The sequence below is a fragment of the Pongo abelii genome, chromosome 2, assembly GCF_028885655.2.
Source record: "Pongo abelii isolate AG06213 chromosome 2, NHGRI_mPonAbe1-v2.0_pri, whole genome shotgun sequence".
In the NCBI taxonomy this organism is placed as follows: Eukaryota; Metazoa; Chordata; class Mammalia; order Primates; family Hominidae; genus Pongo; species Pongo abelii.
The window spans coordinates 151,484,250-151,509,712 of NC_085928.1; the positions used below are offsets into that span (position 1 = coordinate 151,484,250).

At 38.8% G+C, this 25,463-nt stretch overlaps 1 protein-coding gene across 38 annotated transcripts in view; it reads right to left on the reverse strand.

The window, feature by feature from the left end:
- The window catches only part of TFDP2 (transcription factor Dp-2), a 205,487-nt gene that overhangs the window by 59,961 nt on the left and 120,063 nt on the right, over window positions 1-25,463 (reverse strand). For 27 of the 38 annotated variants that reach the window (XM_054552767.2, XM_054552766.2, XM_054552773.2 and 24 more), the window contains one exon: window positions 959-1,062. In XM_054552767.2, the coding sequence (XP_054408742.1) occupies window positions 959-1,062 (104 nt within the window). Of the gene's footprint in view, window positions 1-958; window positions 1,063-19,649; window positions 19,767-23,060; window positions 23,161-23,521; window positions 23,740-25,463 lie in introns of those variants that run through there. The other 11 variants (XM_054552791.2, XM_063722253.1, XM_054552786.2 and 8 more) reach the window with 11 other exon arrangements.

A 25,463-nucleotide genomic window follows, 5' to 3' on the forward strand; every position in this document is an offset into this window, starting at 1 on the left:
TTACTAATGGTGGGTGAGGCCATTTAGACATAGTTTCAGAGTAGTGGAATGCAACCTTGCTTATAAATAAGTCTTCTGTAAGTGCTACACACTTCATGCTCTAGCATAATTAATGAATGTCTTTAGAGAAACAGTTGTTTTCCATTTTTCATTCATTATTTCTACTGCTAAAGATTAAAATAAATTGGTATATTGTTTTTTCCCCAAAAGTCTTTAATGAAAGGAGTTTTAAATTAACAGCTCCAGATGTAAATTAACTGTTGGGTCACAGATTCCACTTATATGAGAATACATAGTTTAGAGTAGTAAAGGTTATTTTATAAGAAAAAGAAAAAAGGAGGAAGACATAAAGCATAATACATTTCAAATCAATTTAAACAATTAAATACAAGAGAAACCTCACATAGAGAGCAAAAGACTTAATACTACACATCCAGAATCCACAGATTCAAATACGTGAAAATTAAATATTAAAGAGCACACAATGTTTCTCAAGCTCAAAACTTGACCAGATACATTCAGATAAAAACAGAACGTTTTTTAAAAGTGACCTGATAACTGAAATTAACTATAATTTTTTCTTTTTCTTTTTGAGACAGGGTCTTGCTTTATCACCCAGGCAGGAGTGCAGTGGCGCAAACACGGCTCACTGTGGCCTTGACCTCTTGGGCTCAAGCAATCCTCCCGCCTCAGTCCTCCAAGTAGCTGGGACTTCAGGCATGCGCCACAGTGCCCAGCTGTTTTTTGTAGAGACAGGGTTTTACCATGTTGCCCAGGCTGGTCTTGAACTCCTGGGCTCAAGTGATCCACCTGCCTCGGCCTCCCAAAGTGTTGGGATTACAGGCGTGAGCCACCTACCGCGTCTGGTTTAACTGGAATATCTGATCAAACATATTTAATGCAATTATCCTTTAAATTAGTCTTGGCTTTAGATTCTAAGATTTGATAATTTTCTTACCATTTGGGGTCCAACATTCACATTTATTGGTCCTAAGGTTTTTGGTAAAATCTTCGTAGGTGAGTTGGTATTGGAAACTGGAAATGCAACAAATGAAATGTTGCCTGAAATGATACCAAAACATTAAGTTAGTACTCTGCAATACCAAGGCCATTTTCTGGCTATATACACCCATGGTCCTAATTCATTATGTTGAGGTAATTTATAACTATCTTAGGAAGCATATTATGAACAAAATACACCTTACTGAAAAGTCATACTACTGACTGCTTTGTTGTAAGGAATACAATTAATTTTGCTGCATAACTAATCTTATTTATATTTTACTGAAACTCTATAAAATAAATAGTTCCAATTATTTGACAATTAACTACGAAACTTTCAGTTAGTCTTTTAGAGGAAAAAATTTTTAGAGAATATGTAACGCAAATCACAGTTTATATCAGAATTGAGAAAGAGATCTTTAATAGACATGACAGAACAAATAATATACTTGATGAAACATAACATGAAAAGTAAAATAACTATTCAAATTTCTTTATAGTATAAAACATTGAGACTAAAAGCTAACATATTTTCAAACTGTCAAATTGCTAATGCTTTAGGGTTTTATAACTAGAGAAAAAACATGGTGCTAACTAGTTATTAATACTAGAAACAGTGGGATCTGTACCGTGTTTTCAAGTGATTTCAGTATTTTAAATTTCAAATTAACATAGCAAACTGCTACAAAGAAAATTCCCCCCAAAAGGAAAAGCCAACCTATTACTTTCTGAACTATAACATCAACTACTTAATTCCCCCAACAAACTTCAGCTTATCAATGTTTCTCTTAGAAGATAACAGTGTAACAAAATATATCAAAGGAGATCATCCAGGAAGTATGTGAAAGAAGGCCAACACTAAAACCCTGGAGACAAGCAACATTTAAGGGTAGGACAACAAAGACATTTCCTTCTTAGTTGCCTTCCTCAGATGACCCCCATCTTCCAAAACTTGACCACACTCTTTAATCCCCTTACTATTTTTTTTTTTTTTTGAGATGGGGGTCTCGCTCTGACACCCAGGCTAGAGGACAGTGATGCAATCACAGGTCACTACAGCCTCAAACTCCGGGGCTCAAGTGATCTTCCCACCTCAGCCTAGAAAAGTGGCTGATACCACAGGCATGCATCACCACACCTGGCTAACTTTTTTATTTTGTAGAGATGGGGTCTTGCCATGTTGCCCAGCCTGGTCTCAAACTCCTGGGCTTCAAGCAGTTCTCCCCCTTAGCTTCCCAAAGTGCTGGGATTAAAGGCTTGAGCCACGGCACCCAGCCTAAATGACTTTTTCTTTTTTTTTTTTTTTTTTTTTTTTTTTTTTGAGAGTCTTGCTCTGTCACCCAGGCTGGAGTTCAGTGGCACAATCTTGGCTCACTGCAACCTCCGCTTCCCAGGTTCAAGTGGTTCTCCCATCTCAGCCTCCTGGGTAGCTGGAATTCCAGGCACCTGCCATCATGCCCGGCTAATTTTTGTATTTTAGTAAAGATGGGGTTTCACCATGTTGGCCAGGCTGATCTCGAACTCCTGACCTTGGGTAATCCACCTGCCTCAGCCTCCCAAAGTTCTGGATTGCAGGCGTAAGCCACTACGCCTGGCCCTAAATGACTTCTTTCATCTCTGCTCTGCACTTTCTGCCTCTTCAGGGATCTCACCCATCAATTATCTACTCTGTCTCCGGAATTTTCAACTATTCCATTGGCCCTTTCCCTTCAGTTTTTCTGCCCATTTGGCATTATAGAGTTAATTTCCCCCCTAATTCTACATATAAAAATCAAATTCTATTTCTTGTACCCACTCAGCAAGTCCTAGTACCCAAATCTGCTTCTCCTTCCTGTTCTCACTCTTCATATATGACTGAGCGCTCTTATACGATCATCGAATCCACCCAGTGATCTAATCTAGAAATGATCTTCAGATCTTCACTCCATCCCCTCCTCATTCAACTGACCACCATATTTGTTATTTCCTTATTCTAGTTCCTTTATGCTAGTGGTCCCCAACCGTTTTAGCACCAGGAACTGGTTTCGTGGAAGACAGTTTTTCCAGACAGGGGTGAAGGGAGGTATGGTTTTGCAATGATTCAAGAATATTACATTTATTGTGCACTTTATTTCTATTATTATTACATTGTAGTATATAATGAATTAGTGATACAAATCACAATGCGGAATCAGTGGGAGCCTTGGGCTTGTTTTCCTGCTACTAGAGAGTCCCATCTGGGAGTGATCGGAGATAGTTCATCAGGCATTAGATTCTCATAAGGAGTGTGCAACCTAGATCCCTCACATGCACACTTCACAATAGGGTTTGTGCTCCTATGATAATCTAATGCGGCTGCTGATCTGACAGGAGGCGGAGCTCAGGCAGTGATGCGAGTGATGGGGAGTGGCTGCAAATACAGATAAAGCTTTGCTCACTCACTGGCTTGCCTGCCTGCCACTCACCTCCTGCTGTGTGGCCCAGCTCCTAACAGGCCACGGATTGGTACCTGGTGGCCGGTTGGGGACCCCTGCTTTATGCTGCTGGCACTCGTTTAATTTGCAACTTCATATCTGGTTTGAATACAATTACCCTCTAACTCAGTGATTCACAATACTGGCTGTCCAGTGGAATCACCTGGGGAACAATGAACAATACCAATTCCTAGGTTCCAATCCTAGAGCTGCTGATATAATTGATCTGGGGTGAACCTGGGCATCGGGCCATTAAATGTTCTCCAGACAGTTCCAATCTGCAGCCAGGGCTGAGCACCATGGCTCTTAGTAGATATCCTACCTCTAACAGCTTTCCTAGCCACTCCATGCATCTATAACAAACCAGTCTTTCAATTGGCAAAACTGTTCTGAACACTCCCCTAATTACCGTTTTTAAGGACTCCACAACACTTCCTAAATGCCTCTCAGACTCCTCAACATGGCACAAAAGCTCGCAGTGGAGATCTCACCCCTGCCTCCTTTCACAGTTTCATCTTCAGCTGCTCCCTCCACATGTACCCCACAATCCAACCAGATTAAATACTTTACATTTCCAGAGAGGCCCCAATTCAACCACCTGGCTTTGGTATACACCTTTCCTTCTGCTGAGAAGGCCCTTCTCTACTGAGCCAACTCCTACCTACTAGCACTTCAAAATGGATGGATTCCACACCATTTTCAGAGCAATTATTATGTCCCCAGAGTGTTCCAGAGGTTTCCTATATACACATACATATATGTATGTACATATATACATACACATATAAAGTGTGTATATGTATGTACATATATACATACACATATAAAGTGTGTATATATATATACACATACATATGCACACATACACACTGTTGTCCTAAGCATCGATGAGGAAAAAAGTATACACATATATATACATTTTATGTGTGTGTATGTATGTGTGTATATTTTTTCCTCATCGATGCTTAGGACAGACAACAGTGTGAAATAGATTATTAGTGACCCTATTTTATACATTAAGAAATTGAGATTGAGATTAAATACAAGGTCCCATAGTAGTGAAGCCGATAGCTCCACCTCCAAAGCCTCTGCTCTATGCATCTCCTTCTTCTTAAAAGCTGTCCCATCCCCTGTGGTCTAAGTTCTGGATGTTCCTCTTCTGGCTTCTCATAAAACCTGTTATTACTGACTTGTAATTCTATTATAAATGGGCTACGTCTCTCAGCTTTGTATCCTAGCATCTAGTTTAGTCCTTGGCACAAAACAGGTGCACAAATGATAAAAACTGTTTGATCAGCAAAGATTGAAAGTATTACGTTTCCTAATCTGGATGCCAAACTTCCTGCAATACAGTTTAATTACAACCCTTATTATTTTTCCAACCAAGATCATAACTCATCCTGAGTTTGAAATCAATTTAAACAGCAGGTCCTTTGTTTATTTTATTTTTAACATGACTGAACTGGTATTATCAAATAAAGTTTCCCTACCTTGTAATTGTGCAACTGATTTTCTTAAAACAAAATGTGGCCGGGCACGGTGGCTCATGCCCGTAATCCCAGCACTTTGGGAAGCCAAGCAGGGCAGATCACCTGAGGTCAGGAGTTCGAAACCAGCCTGGCCAACATGGCGAAACCCTGTCTCTACTAAAAATACAAAAATTAGCTGAGCATGGTGGTGCACACCTGTAATCCCAGCTACTTGGGAGGCTGAGGCATGAGAATCTTGAACCGAGGAGGTGGAGGTTGCAGAGAGCCAAGATAGCGCCACTGCACTCCAGCCTGGGCAACAGAGCAAGACTCTGTCTCAAAAAAAAAAAAAAAAGAAAAGAAAAAGAAAAAGAAATTGACAAAACAAAAATTACGGTCCAGAAATAATTTCACCTATATATGAAAATTTTGTACATGAAAAAGGTAGTATTTCAAACCAATAATGTTGAGACAAGAGACTATCCATTTGGATAAAAGAAATTTTAGATTTCAATTTTTCACATTGAACAAAAACAAATTTCAGAAAAATCAAATATTTAAACATAAAAATTAAAACTTTATAAAAGTATTAGAAGAAAAAATATAATAATATTTTTATAATCCTGGAATGAGGAAGGCCCTCCTCAACATGTTACAGAATTCAGATATCTTAAGTGAAAAGACTGACGGATCTGACTACTTAAAAATCAAAACTTTCTCTATAGCAAGACTTAATATACTTAGAAGACAAATGTCAGGCTGGTAAACAAATGTGCAAGGCACAGGTCATTTGATTACCATTCTTAAAAATTTTTGTTTATTTAACCTACTCTTATAAATAAGAAAAAGGCAATACTCCAATATAAAAATAAATCCGGTATATGAAGAAATACAGATGCCAGTCATCACATGAAAAGATGCTTGATTTTAATAATTAAAAAACTAACTTTTGGGCCGGGTGTGGTGGCTCACACCTGTAATCCCAGCACTTTGGGAGGCCAAGGTGGGTGGATCACGAGATTAAGAGTTCGAGACCAGCTTGGCCAACATGGTGAAACCCCGTCTCCACTGAAAATACAAAAATCAGCCGGGCATGGTGGCGTGTGCCTGTAATCCCAGCTACTTGGGGGGCTGAGGCAAGAGAATCGCTTGAACCCAGGAGGCGGAGGTTGCAGTGAGCCAAGATCGCGCCAATGCACTCCAGCCTGGGTGACAGAGCAAGACTCTGTCTCAAAAAAAAAAAAACCAAAAAACAAACAACTAACTTTTTAAAAAAGGAAACCTTTTCGCATACTAGACTGATAAAAAATTAACAAGTCTGATAATGCACTGAGTTGGTAAGGATGTGGCAAAACAGGCACATTTTAAAAGTACTGACTTGGCACCTACTATTCTATGTCAAGAACTAAGGCTAAGCATTAGGATATTCAGTGAACAAGTAACACTGTTCCCTGCACTCAAGGGACTAACACACTCTGTTAGTGAAGGGAACACTGTAGAGCCTTTCTGGAGGTTCTGACAATGTGTTGATTTTAATTAGAGAGGAATAAACTGACCCTTGTTAGAATACAAAATTTTACATAAATGCTTTAAAAATAATTCTACACTTTTTTTCTTTTCTTTCTTTTTTTTTTTTTGAGACGGAGTCTTGCTTTGTCACCCAGGCTGGAGTGTAGTGGTGTGAGCTTGGCTCACTGCAAGCTTTGCCTCCCGGGTTCACACCATTCTCCTGCCTCAGCCTCCCAAGTAGCTGGGACTACAGGCGCCCACCACCACACCCGGCTAATTTTTTGTATTTTTAGTAGAGACGGGGTTTCACTGTATTAGCCAGGACGGTCTCCATCTCCTGACCTCGTGACCCACCTGCCTCGGCCTCCCAAAGTGCAGGGATCATAGGCGTGAGCCACCATGCTCGGCCTATAATTCTACACATTTTAAAGTTTTTTTCCATCTCAACAAATACCCTCTGTTGCCTAAGCGGCAAGCTAATGTCTGGCTTCTGTGACATCATGATTGACAATGGGCATACCCTCTGACTAGCAATTCCTCTGGTGGAAATACACTCTAATAAACTAGGCAGATAAGAACAATTCTACATGTCCTGGGATTGGAGCATTGTGGCGAAAAGCAAAGACCTACAAACAATTTAAGTGTTTAACATCTTTTGGTACATGTGTATGATGGAATTTTAGTACCTAAAAATACAAGCACGTATTGCCATGGAAAAATGTCCTATTATAAGAGAACACGATTACGTTTACCTGAAAAACTACATATACATATATTTTTCATATATTTTTATATATTCATAAAAAGTCTGCCAAGAGAAACTACAAATTTAATAGTGGTTAGCTCTGATGAGTAGCATGGAGGAAGCATTTGTTTTATACTTTTTATTATTTGAAAAAAACATTTTATGAACATGCATGCACTTGTTTTATAATTTTAAAAGCTACTGTTGCCAGGCGCGGTGGCTCACGCTTGTAATCCCAGCACTTTGGGAGGCCGAGGCAGGAGCATCATGAGGCCAGGAGTTTGAGATCAGCCTGATCAACATGGTGAAACCCCATCTCTACTAAAGATACAAAAATTAGCCAGGTATGGTGGCGCACGTCTGTAATCCCAGCTACTTAGGAGGCTGAGGCAGGAGAATCACTTGAAGCCGGGAGGCGGAGGTTGCAGTGAGCCAAGATCGCACCACTGCACTCCAGCCTGGGTGACAGAGCGAGACTCCGTCTTAAAAATAAATAAATAAATAAAAATAAAAGTTACTGTCATTCTGAAAAAGAGAGAGAGAATGAATCAGCCATAGCTACTAAAACAAGTTGAAGATCTAGAAATGATTGTCTTATAAGTAGTAAAAATGAAATTTGCTTTAAAAATAGTTAAAAGGATTCCATTAGAATTCCAATAATTGTAATATCCAGAAATAAAAGCCACATGTTTAGACAAAACTTACTTCCATCAAATCAGCTAAGTTCAGCAGCAGAAATATATATATATATATATATGTATGTTTTTGACTCAAAAGGACACCTTTAAATAGATTATAAAGATTCAGTCAACCAAAATTTCAGCCAGGCTGAGAGAAGTAAAGTCTAAACAGTTTTTCCTAAGGGCGTGGCCTAAATTCATAGCTCCTTGGCAATAGGAGCTCGACACTGTCCAGAAGCCGATTCCTGGGACTCAGTGTATTAAAAACAACGATTTTTAAAGTTGCCTGGATTTTGGTTCTGGCAATTCCCTCAATTAACTAAATGAGATCAATCACCTAGAGAAGTGGCTAAGAAACAGAACTAAAAACTTATGCCAGATCTTGGCACAGGCACAAGATTTTGGCTCAAATATTATTTCAATATATTGAGTAATTGAAATATTTTTGTTTTCCACTAGAATTGTCTAAACACCACAGATTTTTTTTCCCACTATAATTCTTTAGGGGGTTCCAGTTACAATTAATCACCTTCAATATGTCCAATTAAAATGAAAAATCCAGTTACATAATTGTGGTTTGTCTATATGATGCTAATATAATTTTTTTGTTCATGGCATAGACTTTCTGAAAAAAATTTTTTTTTTGCTTGAATTAGCTTTAGGAAAAACCTTCTTCACCCAAGCCTACATCACATCCTCCTACAAGAACCAAACTGGTAACTTACTATAAGAAATACATATTTTTTGTGGGTTTATAAATCTCTTAAATTAGAAGCAATGGTATATCCCATATATACAGGGTCCAACTTCCCAGGACAAACTAACCTATAGCCCAAAATAAAAGTTTTTGGTTTGTTTGTTTTGAGACAGGATCTTGCTCTGTCATTCAGCCTGGAGAGCAGTGGCACTATCACAGCTCACTGCAGCCTCAAACTCCTGGCTCAAGTTATCCTCCTGCCTCAGCTTTCCAATAAGCTGGAACAATTGGTGTGCACCACCATGCCCAGCTATTTTTTTTATTTTTATTTTTTGTAGGGAGGGGGTCTCACTATATTGCCCGGGCTGGTCTCAAACTCTTGAGCTCAAGCGATCCTCCCACCTCGCCAAAGCACTGGGATTCCAGGCATGAGCCACCACACCCAGCATTAATAAGTTAAAATGACCTAGACTGTGGTGGTGTATGTGTTTGCTGAAGTCCCAGAACGCTAGGCTAAAAGGGGTGATTCTACTGTATGTAAATTATACCTTAATAAAATGATGGAAAAATGTAACTTGGGCAAGTTCATATTAATTAGTAAGATGCTAACTATAGATTATACCATCCTCTTGCTTTTCTTCTTCTGTCACCTCAACTGGCCCTTAAAACTTCTTGTCTAAAAAACATGCCTTCAGCTAGTGTCCCTTTTAAGTCAGTCTCCTGCATCATCACAATCTTTCCCTCTCTGCCAGATCATTCTCATCAGCACATAAACATGCATAATTTCTTCCATCTAAAAAACAAAAAACCAACTTTTCTTGACCATCCACAGTCCTCCAGTTACCAACTAATTTGTTGCCCTCTACAGCAAAACTACTCACAAAATCTGCCAGCATTTGCTGTTTCCACTTCCTCCACATCTCAGTTTCTTTTGAACCCTCTCTTCTCAATTTCCCCCCACAATTCCACTGAAATTCTTGGCCTTCCATTTACTTTAACCTTCCATCTACTCTTGACATTTTTTAAAATCACACCTTCTTTAGAAACACTAACTCCACTTGACATCCAAGCCACCATTTTCTCCTGGTTCTCCTCCCAACCTACTGGTCGTTCCTTCTCAGCCTTAGTTGTTGGCTCCTTCTCTCTAAACATTTGGGAGCCCCTTAGCTTGGTCCTCCAATCTCTTGGCTGTGAGCCCTTCCTCATGAGATGATCCCATCTTAGTCTCCTGGCTTTAAATACACTGATGACTCTCGTGTATATTTCTCCAGATTAAATCTATTCCTTGAACTTTGGATTCACATATCCACTATCTTCTCATATCTCCATTTTGATGTCTCACACGTATCTCAAACTTAACATACCCAAAATCTAACTCTGGAATGACCCAACCCCACCCCACCCAGAAACCTCCTTCTTCATCTCAGTAAATGAAAACTCTATTCTTCAACTGCTCAGACTGAAAAGATTACTATTGAGATCTCACTTTCTCTGATATCCTACATTCAATCCATTCATAAATCCCGCAAGCTGTATCTTTAAAACACAGCTTGAATACAACCACTTCTCACCTACTCCTCTGCTATCACTCTGGTCCAGGCCAACATCTTGGCTTCAATCACTGTAATAGCTTCCTGACGCAGCTCCATGCTGCTGCCCACCCTACCCCACAACTCTATTTCCATGCTCTCTAATACAGTAGTCACTAGACACAGGTGGCTACTGAGCACTTGAAATGTGGTTAGACCTAGATTTTAAATTTATTTAATTTTAATTAACGTATTTAAGAACTAAAGCAAATGAAGTATTTTCCCATTAAACACAACTTTATCATTTTGGTAGGGCTATATTTCACTTCAATTGTTGAAAATGTAGCATCTAAACTGAGATGTGCTCTAGGTATAAAATACACATCAGATTTTGAAAACTTAGCACAAAAAAACTATAAAATATCTGACTAACAATGTTTATACTGATTACATGTTGGATGATAATGTTTTTAACTTTTTTATTTTTTCCTTAGAGATGGAGTCTTGCTCTGTCACCCAGGCTGAAGTATAGTGGTGCGATCTCAGCTCATTGCAACCTCCATCTCCTGGGTTTGAGCAATTCTCCTGCCTCAGCCTCCTGAGTAGCTGGAATTACAGGGGCCTGCCACCACACCTAGCTAAGTTTTGTAGAGATGGGGTTTCACTATGTTGGCCAGGCTGGTCTCGAACTCCTGATCTCTTGATCCACCCACTTGGCCTCCCAAAGTGCTGGGATTACAGGCGTGAACCACCATGCCTGGCAACATTTTTTTTTTTTTTTAAGACAGTCTCACTCTGTCACCCAGGCTGAAGTGCAGTGGTGTAATCTCGGCTCACTGCAACCTCCACCTCCTGGGTTCAAGCAATTATTCTGCCTCAGCCTCCTGAGTAGCTGGAACTACTGGTGCCTGCCAGCACACCTGGCTAATTTTTTTGTATTTTTAGTAGAGATGCGGTTTTGCCATGTTGGCCAGGCTGGTCTTGAACTCCTGACCTCAAGTGATCCACGTGCCTTGGCATCCCTAAGTGCTGGGATTACAGGCATGAGCCACCACACCTGGCCAGATGGTAATGTTTGTATAATGTTTTGATAAATGTTCAGGTTCAATAAAATCCATCATTAAAATAAATTTCACCTGTTTCTTCATAGTATTAAAATATTGCTACTAGAAAATTTGCAATTACATAAGTGGATTACATTATACTAGGAAACCCAACTGGTTTATCCTCCACACAGCAGTCAGAGTGATCCCACTACATGGAGGAGTCCTCTTCAAAACTCTCCAACTGGCATCACATCTCAGTTAGCTTGAGTCCTTAATGAGGGTTTACAAAGCCCTATATCATCTGCAGTCCTCTTTCTGACCTTGTCACCTGTCAATCTCTCCATACTTCATTCCTCTGCATTCACACTGACCTCTTTGCTGTTCTTCAATCCATGCCAACCAAATTTCTACTTCATGGCCTTTTGTCCTTCAAGTCTCCTCTGCCTGTAATCCTCCCCCAGATATCCTACGTGTCTTATTCCCGTTTCCTTCAAGTCTGCTAAGTCGACACGGCAGCAGAGATATCTACCACCCTATATCAGCACTTCCTAATTTAGTATACTTTATTTTTCCACCATAGTACTTATCTCTATATGACACATTACATATTTATATTTACTTATATAATTAGTATCTGTCTTGTCACTCTCAGAATGTTAAGTTCTACAACAATAGGGGCTTTGTCATCTCATTCATTGCTCCAGCTAGGTGTCTCCAACACTAGCATACAGCAGAGCTTAATATTTGTTGGATGAATAAATTGGTAAGTACATGAATGTCTACATGGAAGCATATATACAAATTCATAAAACTAGAGTGTACAGTGAAAACTGAGTCTCCTGCCATCCCGAATCACCACCAAAATATTCCCTTCCTTAGTGACAGCTGTGGTGCCAGTTTATAGCTAAGTTTCCAAAAATATCCTAGGCATATACGAACACATATGCAAAAATATTCTTTTTTTTTTTTTTTTGAGATGGAGTCTCGCTCTGTCGCCTAGGCTGGAGTGCAGTAGCATGATCTTGGCTCACTGCAACCTCTGCCTGTAGGGTTCACGCGATTCTCCTGTCTCAGCCTCCTGAGTAGCTGGGATTACAAGCACATGCCACCATGCCTGGCTAATTTTTGTATTTGTAGTAGAGACGGGGTTTCACCATGTTGGTCAGGCGGGTTTCAAACTCCTGACCTTGTGATCCACCCGCCTCAGCCTCCCAAAGTGCTGGGATTACAGGCATGAGCCACCGCAGCCAGCCAAAAAATATCCTTTTTTTCTATCAGTCTGAGTGTTGCTTTTATATCCATCTCAGATGTCTTTCCATATCTGTAGATGTAGTGTTGCCTCAGTATTTTATTTATTTGTTTGTTTATGTATGTATGTATTTATTTATGAGATGGAGTCCCGCTCTTGTCGTCCAGGCTGGAGTGCAGTGGCACGATCTTGGTTTACTGCAACCTCCGCCTCCTGGGTTCAGGCGATTCTCCTGCTTCAGCCTCCTGAAGAGCTGGGTTTACAGGCACCCATCACCACGCTTGGCTAATTTTTGTACTTTCAGTAGAGATGGGGGGATCTCGTCATGCTGGCCAGGCTGGTCTCGAACTCCTGACCTCAGGTGATCTGCCCGCCTTGCCCTCCCAAAGTGCTAGGATTACAGGCGTGAGCCGCCGTGCCAGGCCTCAATGTTTATTTTATTAGCTACATAGTATTCCCTTTTACGGCTCCAGCAGTCTATTTATTGAGCTCCTGAGTAATGGAAAATTTTAGTATTACATATACTACTGCAATGACTATACATATTTCTTTACCCACATTATTTGTATCAACTGTGTATTTCTCCCTTTAGAAATGCATGAAAGTGTCCATTTACATATATCCTCATTAATCTACTGTTTTTTATTTTTTTAGAGACGGGGTTTCCTTCTGTCACCCAGGCTGGAGTGCAGTGGAACAATCACAGCTCACTGCAGCCTCAAACTCCAGGGTTCAAGCCATCCTCCCCACTCAGCCTCCTGAGTACGCCACCACATCCAGCTAATTTTTAAGTTTTTTGTAGAGACAGGGTCTCGCCATGTTGCCCAGGCTATTCTTGAACTCCTGGGCTCAAGCAATCCTCCCACCTTGGCCTCCCAAAGTGGGACTATAGGTGTGAGCCACTGTGCCCAGGCAATGTGTTTTTAAATTTTATTTTCTTTGACAACTTTTACATTTAAAATTAAGTATAGTAACTCATTTTGGTCTTATTTTGGTTTTAATATATTGTTATGAGTATGGCTAAACACTGAGCATCTTTTGTTTAAAAGTTATGTAAATGTTCCTTCCTGAAAATTATGTCCGCCCATTGGTTTTTGGTGAGTTTTTTTTTTTTTTTTTTGGTAGAACGTCTTTAAATATTGAAGAAATGCGTTTATTCTATTATACTTGCTGCAAATATTTCCCCCAATTGAACAGTGTTTGCTTTTATATATTATTCTTTGCACATTTTTTTTCTTTTGTTTTTTGTTTTGGTGAGACAGAGATTTACTCTTGTTGCCCAGGCTGGAGTGCAATGGCACGATCTCAGCTCACCGCATCCTCCGCCTCCCAGGTTCAATGGATTCTCCTGCCTCAGCCTCCTGAGTAGCTGGGATTACAGGCATGTGTCACCATGCCCAGCTAATTTTGTATTTTTAGTAGAGATGGGGTTTCACCGTTTGCCCAGGCTGATCTTGAACTCCTGACCTCAGGTAATCCGCCCACCTCGGCCTCCCAAAGTGCTGGGATTATAGGCGTGAGCCACTGCACCCGGCCTATTTGCACATTTTTAAGAATGTAGTCAATTTTGTAATTTTTTAATGACTTTTGTGTCAAACTTAAAAAGGCCTGTGTGTGTTTAAATATAAAAATGAAGGAAGTGAGACTAATTGCCCGGGTTTTCCTAAATTTACCTTTGCTCCCTGGAAGTGCACTTTATACATGCACTTTAAACATGCTGCATTTTACTTATCGTACAGGTTTTATATTTCCAGTTGGATATGCTGTTCTTAAAAATTAATTATCAGCAGTTAGAATGTATACTAAGATTATATTAAACACCCCCCATGTTTTCTTATACAATTTTAAAGCCTTCATTTTAAATTATAAATCTTTGACCCACCTGGAATTTATCTGATACAAGAAGTCACAGATCCAAGGTTTTCCCCCCAAGTTAGCCACTTTTAATGAATAATCCACTCACTCTCCTCCATGCTGATATGAAATGCAACCTTGAGTTTACTTATTTGGGTCAATTTATTGATTTTCTATTCTGCTCCACTGATCTGCCTCTTCATATGTCAGTTCCCCATGGTTTTGTTTCATTCATGATTAACAGTTCCACAAAAGAATAAGCTGAGTCAGAAAAGAAAGTAGTATCAGAGCATTTCTTTCCTTCCTGTACTACCTTTTAACTATCTGTTAATAACTACTGTAAAAGACTATCAATTAGCTTCAAATACAGTACTGAAGAGGTCAAGTCACAGGTCAATTCTAGAATGGGCAATTTGTTTTGCAAAGAGAAATGATTTCACAACCTTAAGACTGTATTTCTAATTTTAGCCAGCCATCTAGAAAGCAATATATGCCACTGAAAACAAAGTAGACAGGGAGAAAGGATATGGATGACTCAGGGGATATCTATCACGTGTATTTCAAAAATAACTCTTGGGCCAGGGACGGTGGCTCACGTCTGTAATCCCAGAACTTTGGGAGGCCAAGGTGGGCGAATAAGGAGGTCAAGAGTTCGAGACCAGCCTGGCCAACATGGTGAAACCCTGTCTCTACTAAAAATACAAAAAATTAGCCAGAAGTGGTTGTGTGCACCTGTAATCCCAGCTGCTTGGGTGGCTGAGGCAGGAGAATTGCTTGCACTCGGGAAGTGGAGGTTGCAGTGAGCCGAGATGGTGCCACTGCACTCCAGCCTGGGCAACAGAGCAAGACTCCATCTCGGGGTGGGGGGGAAGAAAGAGGAAGAAAGTAACTCAGGCTCTGTAGGTCAACAGCATCATCTATGTAAATGAAATAAAAACAAACTTTGCAGTTACTCTGACTTCCTTCATTTTTATGTTTAAATATACTCATATACCTTTTTCTTAAAAAAAAAAAAAAAAAAGTTTTCAGGCCAGGTGTGATGGCTCATGCCTATAGTCCCAGCACTTTGGGAGGCTGAGGCAGGAGGATTGCTTGAGTCCAGGAATTCAAGACCAGCCTGGGCAACATAGTAAGGCCTCATCTCTACAAAAAAATAATAAAATTACCCAGGTGTAGTGACACACACTTATGGTCCCAGCTATATGGGAGGCTGAGGTAAGAGGATCTCCTGAGCCCAGGAAGTCGAGGTTGCAGTGAGCTGTGTTCATGCCACTGCACTCCCATCTGGGTGACAAAGCAAGACCCTGTCTCAAAAAAAAAAAAAGTTTTCATTTTATTTACTAAGTAGTATTACCTATCTGCACATGCATATTACACCACTGTTATGTTTTATTTTGATGCATTTGACTGAACCATGTTCGCCAAAAGTCACTAAGATTAAATACAAAGGTAATCACTATTACAAAACTTTTTAACTGAATGACCTCAACATCACTATAATTGGGATGGGTGACAAAGAGAAGATAAAAAAGTTCATAATATCTCCAAAGTATAATGGTTAAACTGACCTCTGGAACCTTCCTCTTTCTATTTGGTTCTAAATGGAGATCAGGCATCCCATTGTGCAAAGATAAGGACAGAAAATCTGACACGCACATTCCTACATATCACATACACGGAAGGAAAAGCCTGAATGTTTCTGCAGCTGCCAGAACATAGAGAACATTCAGGATTCACCCAAATGGATCACCTAACCAGAATCTTTCCAAAGGATCCTTGAAATGGCCATAATAATAAGTGTATTTATAGCTCTATGGTCATATTTCTAAATGAATAAATCTTATATGTCAGTCTTACCTACATACTTTCCCTAGAAGATCAAATCTGTTCTCTTGGCTTTGTTGAACATTTTCACTTAGGGGACACTTTTAAAAATGATTAGCTAGCTCCCTCCTTTTCTTGTATCTAGAACCATAAATGCCCTAAATTCTTAAATTTGAAAGGAGAAAAACATTTTTTTGTCTCCATCTTACCACATGTCAAGATTTAAACAGTATCTCTTCATTGCTTAAGCAAACTCCTCAATTCAAGCTCTGGTATCTGGAATATTATAATTGGTTTCATTTAGTTCATCAAACCTAAAAGATCTTAGAAATCACTAGGGTCACTTGCAGGGCCCTTCTCCTTCAATAATTTTTTAAGTGTTCACCCAAAAACATTTGTCTCATCTGTAGGTTTGATGCTGCTGGTTTTTCATTGGCTTCTTTATCTTTAGTTAAAACATGTCCTTTTGAAATCTTTTTTCTGTTAGCATATTCAGTCAAGGAAACTTTTTAATTGTTCAATTTCTCATTTTTCTTCCACCTGCTCAACTAAAATTTCCTAGTTTTGAAATGTATCTTCTGATTAATAATTGAGGAAGTTTACTATATGTCCTCAAACAACTTGATCCTCCCAATCCTTCCCGGCAGTTCTTCCCAAATATGAGTGATCACAAGATTCACTACAAAGGGAAGAGAGGTGTCTCTTATTCAAAACACACACTCCTGAGCTCCAATGGACACCTAAAGATTCAAAAATTAGGTGGAGAATTTGTATTTTTAAGTGCCTCAGATGATTCTTATGGTCTGGTAAGACTCTGTTCAAATTAAGGAAATAATGAAATGCAAGTGGACTCTAGTACACTGAACTTATCTCTATTCTCATTTTAAAAGAGTCTGAGTGACCCTTATTTCTTCTGTTTCTTGTTCTTAAGTGTTATATTTTTTCACTATTTAGCCCATTTTCAATCACCACTGTTAGCACCATCACGACAGTCAATACACCCACCAGATGGCACACAGACACTGTTTACAGGCCTAGTAAAAGAGAAAGCACAGAAAGCAGCACATTTTATCTCATACCAACAGCCACTGAATGGCTAGAGTTGATCAAGGCAGCTGAGTGCAACCACAAGGATCAGAATTTATGAGTACTCAAATACCCAAGAGTACTTCACTGGAAATTACGCTCATGAAGAAGCTCACAGTCCCTCTGAGAGGGTAGCCAGACAGGGGTAACAGATAAATCCTTTTAAATTTACAGTTAAGTGAGATATTTTTCTAATATTTATAAGAGGTGCCCATGACTGCAGACAGACTTTGAATTAAAAAGCTGGGTTCCTGGGCCGGGCACAGGTGGTTCATGCCTGAATCCCAGCACTTTGGGAGGCCAAGGTGGGCGGATTACGAAGTCAGGAGTTTGAGACTAGCCTGGCCAACATGGTGAAACCCCGTCTCTAGTAAAAATACAAAAATTAGCTGGGCGCAGTGGCATGCGCCTGTAGTCCCAGCTAGGCAGGAGAATTGCTTGAACCCGGGAGGCGGAGGTTGCAGTAAGCCAAGATCGTGCCACTGCACTCCAGCCTGGCAACAGAGTGAGAGTCCGTCTCAAAAAAAAAAAAAAGAAAAAAAGAAAAAAAAGTTGGGTTTTTAAAATAAGTTTTTTTATTTATTTGAGATAGAGTCTTGATGTGTCACCTAGGCTGGAGTGCAGTGGCGCGATCTCGGCTCACTGTAACCTCCACCTCCCGAGTTCAAGCAAATCTCATGTCTCAGCCTCCTGAGTAGCTGGGATTATGGGCATGTGCCACCACACCTGGCTTTTGTGTGTGTGTGTGTGTATTTTTAGTAGAGACAGGGTTTTGCCATGTTGTCCAGGCTGGTCTCGAACTCCTGACCTCAAGTGATCCACCTGCCCCAGCCTCCCAATGTGCTGGGATTACAGGCGTGAACCACCACGCCTGGCCAGGGGGGTTCTTAAAATAAATGTAAAACTTTAGGATACAAATTCAAAGGGAGCAAGGACCACCCATGAATTCAGAGTTCCAAAGCAGTTCTTCTCCTTAGCAAATAAAAGAGGGGATCGTTGTTTTATAATACCATGCACTAAGTAGCTCATTCAAAACTGCAGTAAGTTATTGATATTATAATTTCAACAATATATTCTACTTGAGGTCTATTACTGAAGCTACATTTAAATCACATTGTGAAATGCAAGAAATCTTAAAGTTAGACATCAATGTCAACAAAATCTCTTTGTATTAAAAATTTATCCATTAAAGATTTTTAAATTTTTTTTGAGACAGGGTCTTGCTCTGTTGCCTAGGCTGGAATGCAGTGGCATGATCTCTGCTCACTGCAGCCTTGACCTGGGCTCAAGGGATCCTCCCACCTCATTCTCCCGAGTAGCTGGGACCACAGTTGCGTGCCACCATGCCCAGTTAATTTTTGTATTTTTTGTAGAGACAGGATTTTGCCATGTGCCCAGGCTGGTCTTGAACTCCTGAGTTAAAGTGATCTGCCTACCTCGGCCTCTCCAGGTGCTGGGATTACAGGCATGTGCCACCATGCCCAGCCCATTAAAAGATTTTTGAAAACTTTTATAAATAAGTTCTACTATGTCTACCTGGCACACAGTAAGTATTAACTTAGTGGTCTGTTCATTGTTCTGTCAGAGAAATTGCCAAGAGTTGCCAAATTTTCACTACAAGTGAGGAAAGTGCCAAAACCAAAGTCCCCGGTTGATAGTCTCCAGCTTAAGAGTTACCATGTAAAAATTCATTTGAAAATTGGTTTCTTGAAACTTGGTAGAAAGAAACAACATAATTACATGACAGGTTCCTGGATCAGTTCACAAAACATAGTTAATTCATAATATACTCAAAGCACTATACTCATACTGGTCTACCTGCTCCTAAACAATGTAAAAGGTTTTCTCTTCAGAGAAATATATGCATCAGGCGCATCTCCCCTTTTACTCCACTCCAGAGATGAGAAATTTCAAGGTGGCTGTTACTTCTAGTTGCATACATATATGTAAGGCAGAAAAAAAAGGCTAAATCATTGACCTCTCTGGGTATTCTGAATCGGGTTACAATAAATAGGTAAGGCTCAGGTTCCTCTAATACCTCAGTTTTGTGCTAAAGAGTTCATACATAAAGCAAGAACCACAGGTACTTCACTCCTGAAGTCTTCTTTCAGTATACATCTTAAAGATTTAATTTAAGACCGGGTGCGATGGCTCATGCCTGTAATCCCAGCACTTTGGGAGGTCGAGGCTGGAGGATCACCTGAGGTCAGGAGTTCAAGACCAGCCTGGCCAACATGGTGAAACCCCGTTTCTACTAAAAATACAAAAATTAGCTGGGTGTGGTGGCGGACGCCTATAATCTCAGCTACTTGGGAGGCTGAGGCAGGAGAACTGCTTGAACCCGGGAAGCAGAGGTTGCAGTGAGCTGAGATTGCACCACTGCACCCAGCCCGGGCGACAACAGTGAGACTCTGTCTCAAAGAAAAAAAAAAAAGATTTAATTTAATCTTTAAATTGATTATGACTGGAAGTATTTATTAAAAATTAAAGACAATTAAGGAATTACCTCTAAATGGCAGATGAATTAGGAAAGTTTTTGTTTGTTTTTTCCTTCAGACACTCCCAATCAATTTCCAGGTAACAAACTTGAATGGTTTGGTTTCTCATATATAGAGTATAAATCTACAATATAATAGAAAATTATACTATGTTCTATACTCCATATATGCTAAAACTAATGTGCTCTTCTCAACCATAATTTGACCACACATTCAATAATTCCAAGATAATTTACACATACAGAGGCAGTGGGAATTCATCTTAAAATAATTCAACTGATTTTGTTCTTCATTTCTCAATTTGAAGGGCTAGGAGTCCAAACCATGTCCTTGTTGCTGTTGCTGATACTGATTTCCTTGTTAAGTATCTTATTGTCATGCCTACATTTATAATTGTAAGTGATACACATTTTTTATAATCACAATCTATGATGCTGTCACAGTTATGTATTACATGTGGAGTGACCAACTTTTTTTTAAGGCTGTCTATTCCATCAAAATTTCTGTTCTTTGATCAGAATTGTAAAAAAAGTTCTTTAGGCAAATCTACAGTTTGTAAATCCATTTTAAAGTCCACGTAAATTGTTTTACTTATTTTAGAGAGAAAAAAATTCAACCATTACATGTTGCTATTCCTTAAGATAAGCAAAATGTACATAGATAAGTTTTAGAATCTGAATCTTAATTGAAATAATGATTCAATAAACTTCAAAGGCCGGGCGTGTGGGCGCATGCCTGTAATCCCAGCTACTTGGGGGACTGAGGAAGGAGAATCGCTTGAACCCGGGAGGCAGAGGTTGCAGTGAGCCGAGATCACACCATTGCACTCCAGCCTGGGCAGCAAGAGCGAAACTCCATCTCAAAAAACAAACAAACAAACAAACAAACTTCAAAATCTCTAAATTTGGTCATCATTATTTGAAGAAAAGAAAATCTTCTGGCCGGCTCACGCCCGTAATCCCAGCACTCTGGGAGGCCGAGGTGGGCAGATCTCGAGGTCAGGAGATTAAGACCATCCTGGCTAACATGATGAAACCCCATCTCTACTAAAAATACAAAAAATTAGCCGAGCGTGGTGGTGGACGCCTGTAGTCCCAGCTACTGGGGAGGCTGAGGCAGGAGAATGTCGTGAATCTGGGAGGCAGAGCTTACAGCGAGATTCCGTCTCAAAAAAACAAAAAAAAACAACAAAAAAACAATCTTCAGGTAAGCCCACAGATCTTAGCTAACAGCAAGAGGAATTTTTAATAATCTGCTTGAATGTTGATATCTTTTCCAGTCTTCTCTCTCCTTAGGCTAATTATTTAGAAAACTGTATAATAATTAATCCGTATGCAAATTTTAAACTATAGCTCAAAAACTTTATTGGCTACTGTAAATTACTACAAATTTTCCAGTGTAGGTTATGGCAAATATCGAATAAGTGCCTCATATGTGAAAGAGCTGGTGCTCAGCACTGATTTTTCAAGAGCAAACTTAAGAAATGAATAAAGTTGTAATGTGTATATACGCACATTATACAACAGCATAGGACTTCTTTGTGTTACTTGTAAACGGAAAGGTTTTCACTTTCCTCATTATGAATTCCAAAAATTCAAAAACTGTTTTTCAAAATTTTGACTGCTCTCATTACACGCATAATGCTTCCACACTCTTCATTCCTACTCTTTTCAGCAGATAAACATTCTCCTCTTTCCATTAGCAACCAATCCAAGCTTATTATCTTTCTTTTTAGAAGCAAACTGCAACATATCATTTCAATTAAACCCAAAATATTACTCCCATATTTCTTATTCAAAGGTCTTAGGAATAAGCCTCAGCTTCTCACAGAAGATGAAATGATCTATCAACATATGTAACTGATGTTTCACATTTTATTTTCATTTTGAGATTTTGTACCTATCGTCTAGTGATAAACTTTTGCAACTAAGTGTTTCCTCTATATTTTAGATGGCTTAGGCTTTAAAAAAATGGTCTATATGATTTAATTATCAATTTTTTTCCTTAAGTGAAGTTCAACAGAATTAATTTTCTCACATTTTCATTAATTATACAGGCTACAGGCAATATTTAAAGTTTTTTTTAAATATTGGGTATGTTACTCATTTTGTTACTCTATGACTTTCAATTCCTGAATATAAAATAATAAATTTTAAATGACTAAATTTTACTTATTCACTGATTAAATCAGATTTATGACCTCCTCTCTCCATTCCAGCTACTCTGAGTTTTGAATGAAACAACCTCAATTGTAACAGAAGAAACATCTGTTGCTTTTTTTCTTCACCAGGGCTTTCCTAACTGAAAGAATAAAGACTCTCTGCCTGACCTCCTCTCCCTCTCCCTCTCCCACTCCCGCTCCCGCTCCCCACCCACACTAAGTTCCTTAAAACTTTAAGTAAATGTATTATTTAAAATTTTACTGTATCTATTAAAAACATCATAGTTTAGAAACATTCACTTCCTTACTGAACTTCAAAGAATGACTAAATGCTATTATATATCAAAAAATAAGACATGTCTAATAGAATATACGATGTAACTAAAATGCAAACTTCAAGGGTATAACTGAAATGATCAATTCAATCAAGTTGTCACATATTCCGGGCTCATTAAAAATTGTTTAGGGGTAAGATTTTCTTCACAGTATCCAGATTCATATAGCATCTTGTATGCTATATTTTCTTTGCCAGTCCAAGGCTAACATAATGGCAGTCACTACCCCAAGAGGCAGACACCAAATGGTGCCACCCACACTCTCACACTGTGCCTCATAATAAACCATAAAGCAGTGGAATGCACCGGCCCCTTTATGAGCAAACAATGCCTAAGCTTCATTAGAATACAGCTGACATTTTCAAAGCACAAATACTTTTAAGAAAAATGTACTAGGGAAAAAAAGGAATGAAACAGCTATAAAAGCTGAAATATTTTTCAAGTGTCAGGTTGATTTCCAAGGATCCTTGGGAAGTATATTTTGCTGTTGAAGTTTTCATAAGTGGAAAAAATGTTTAGTTAAGGGCAAAGCTTATTTTATTAACTACTGGGGAAAAAAATGAAAGTAAAAACTATCCTTTGAATTGCTTTCACAAGTAATAACCATGAAGTACCTTTAAAATTACTGATTTCCTCAACTGCTGCTTTAGTTCCTGAATTAAGAAAACTGAGCTCCAGAATTATTTTCACATTTTAATTAATTTATATGAGTAACTGAGTAATAAACTAACTCTTCCCCTCCCCCCCGCCACCCCAACCCCCATACATAACCCTGTAGTTTTTCTGTCTGCAACAAGCAAGGACGTCTTGAAATCAGCGTGCTCCTGGCTATTTATCAATTTAATATTGCTGCTGCTTAAAGAATATAAAATAAGCGCTGTAAAAACTCACCCAGCAGTGAGAAACAAACTGATCTGTCTTACCTGGTCTAAGGAAGCATGCCTCTCACTGCAGTACCAACAACACTCTACAGTCTTTGTTACCATTCAGTGGAAACTTGAGACTGTGTCAGACGTAAGCAATCGAGCTCAGAAAAGCTCAATTTAAAATACTTCTCAGTAAAACTAAAAAGATGCTCAAGAAAACTTTAGTTAACTGGCTTTCAAAAGACATATGAATACTGTTTACAACAAAGACATCTCAAAAGAAATTGAAAAGTGCAGGTCTTAGATGAAGGGGCTTTTCTATGTAGAACCTTGTTTTCTTATTAAATTAAAAGGATATTTTTATTTTAAAAAATGCTTAAAGTACACACTTGATCTTAGCCAAAAGGCCGAGAAGCAATAAAAATGCTTAAAGCAAAAAGGGTGAAATAACTACAAGTTAACATTTTTCTAAATATCACTTGCCTTTTAACTAACTTAAAAAATAAGATTAAACTTACTCGTGAAACCTGCATAATTTGAATTATACATATCAGAGTATCTGCTGGCTCCAAAGCAGTCAAAAAGCAGGAGACTTAATGCATCTTGAAAGCAGAGCAAAAGCACCATGAGTTTCAGGGGGAAAAAAGGAGGAGAAACTCTTGAAAAACTGGTCGGGGCTTTTTGAATCTGTAATAACTGTCCAGCTCTTGTGGGAGGAAAAAAATGTCCCAGTCATGCCTGCTGAGATAGGAGGCTATGCGTCAATGCCAAAATGAATGACAGGCCCATTTCTGATATCAACAAAGAGCAGCTTAGTTGTGTTTTTTTTTTTTTTTTCCCACTTTCCCACACAGAAGTTCTAAAATTTCCAGGTTAGTCCCTTTATAGCTAGGGTTAAGTACCTTTCTCCATTTTCTCAAGAGGGAACCCAATTATGTTGTCCTGGTTTTTTTTAAATGACTAATTAAATATACATACCTAATCATCTTACTTAGTTTTCCTAGGCAGGAAGCTGAACAAAAGATGACCTCTTAGGTTCCTTTCCAAATCTATTCTTTTCAATATCAGATAACCATATGACTGTCAATATTAATAAGCTTTTCCAGCATCCTGATATATGGCACAAGTAGAAACAAAAAGCAAGGTAACATTCAAAACAAAGCAACTGAGATAGAATTTTCAACTAGCAAGATGTAAAGATAATTTACCAAGGTACATGTCTTTGATTACAGAAATTCAAAACAAACACTTCAATCAACAACATATATTTGCTGAATACTTATTATGAGCCGAGCACTATTTTGGGCCCTGGAGATACAGTAGTGAATGCAACAGACAAAAGCCAAACAAAAAATCCCTGTCTTTAGTGAGCTTAGTTTATTTCAGTTCACTCTAAGTACAACTCTCCTAGATGACTAAGGTACTTTCCCTTCGTTGATTAGTTATCACCTATTCTGAAATATTCCCCTTGGAAAGTATGTCTTGACAACATATCCAGGAGACGCTGTAAAGTATTTGGTGCTCTGTTCAGTGTTGTATCACCAGTGTCTAAAACAGTGTCTGTTACACACTCAAATACATATTGAATCAAATAGATCAGAGAGCTTTTTTCTTACTCAAAATTTTCCTTTGCCAACACATATTATACTTACACGCATACAGAGATATGACAACAATAATACAATACAGGGTGTAAATTAAATTGGGTTGTAAACACGTGTTAGTATAAACAAAACTGAAAATACAACCTATATGGCCTCTATCTTTCCAGATTCTACAATAAAATCTGTTTTCACAACTGGATGTGAGGTCAGTGTAATATCTGAGTAAATAAATCAGATAAAATTTTATAAACTAAGTTTTTATGGACAGTCAGATTTCAGAGGAGTTTTGAAAGAAAAAAGAAAGTTGGAAATTACACAGAATCTGATCAGTTTTATATATTAAAATCTTACATTTTTTATATTCATTTACATTCCCACATTTGGAAACAATTTAAACTCCCCATCCCGCTTTGCACCATTCTTGATCATCTTACCAGATGACGCTTCTTACAGAGAAAATGAGTGTACACCTTTAACCTGTCAGATCAGCTAGAAGTGCTCACCTTTGTCACCCAAGGCCAGAATATTCAGGGGCTAGATATGGTCACACCTACTCTGTTATAGTCTTAAAACAAAAGGAAATTAAACATTCAAGTACTCAAGTATATTCCCATGTCTCTAAATAGGAAAGCATCCCCCCACCCTCCAATTGTCCAGAGCCAGACAATAATTACAAGTTAAAATATAAACTATCTAGTATATGTTTTAACAATAAACCTAACAGCAACCCAAGGTCAGAAAGATGTAATAACTGAGGTCAAGTTACAAATAAAATAAGGTGGAGCCAAAGTAGGATTCTACTGTTCTTGCAGAATGAATTTTCCTTTTCCCATTCCTTCCTTCAATAAATACTGAG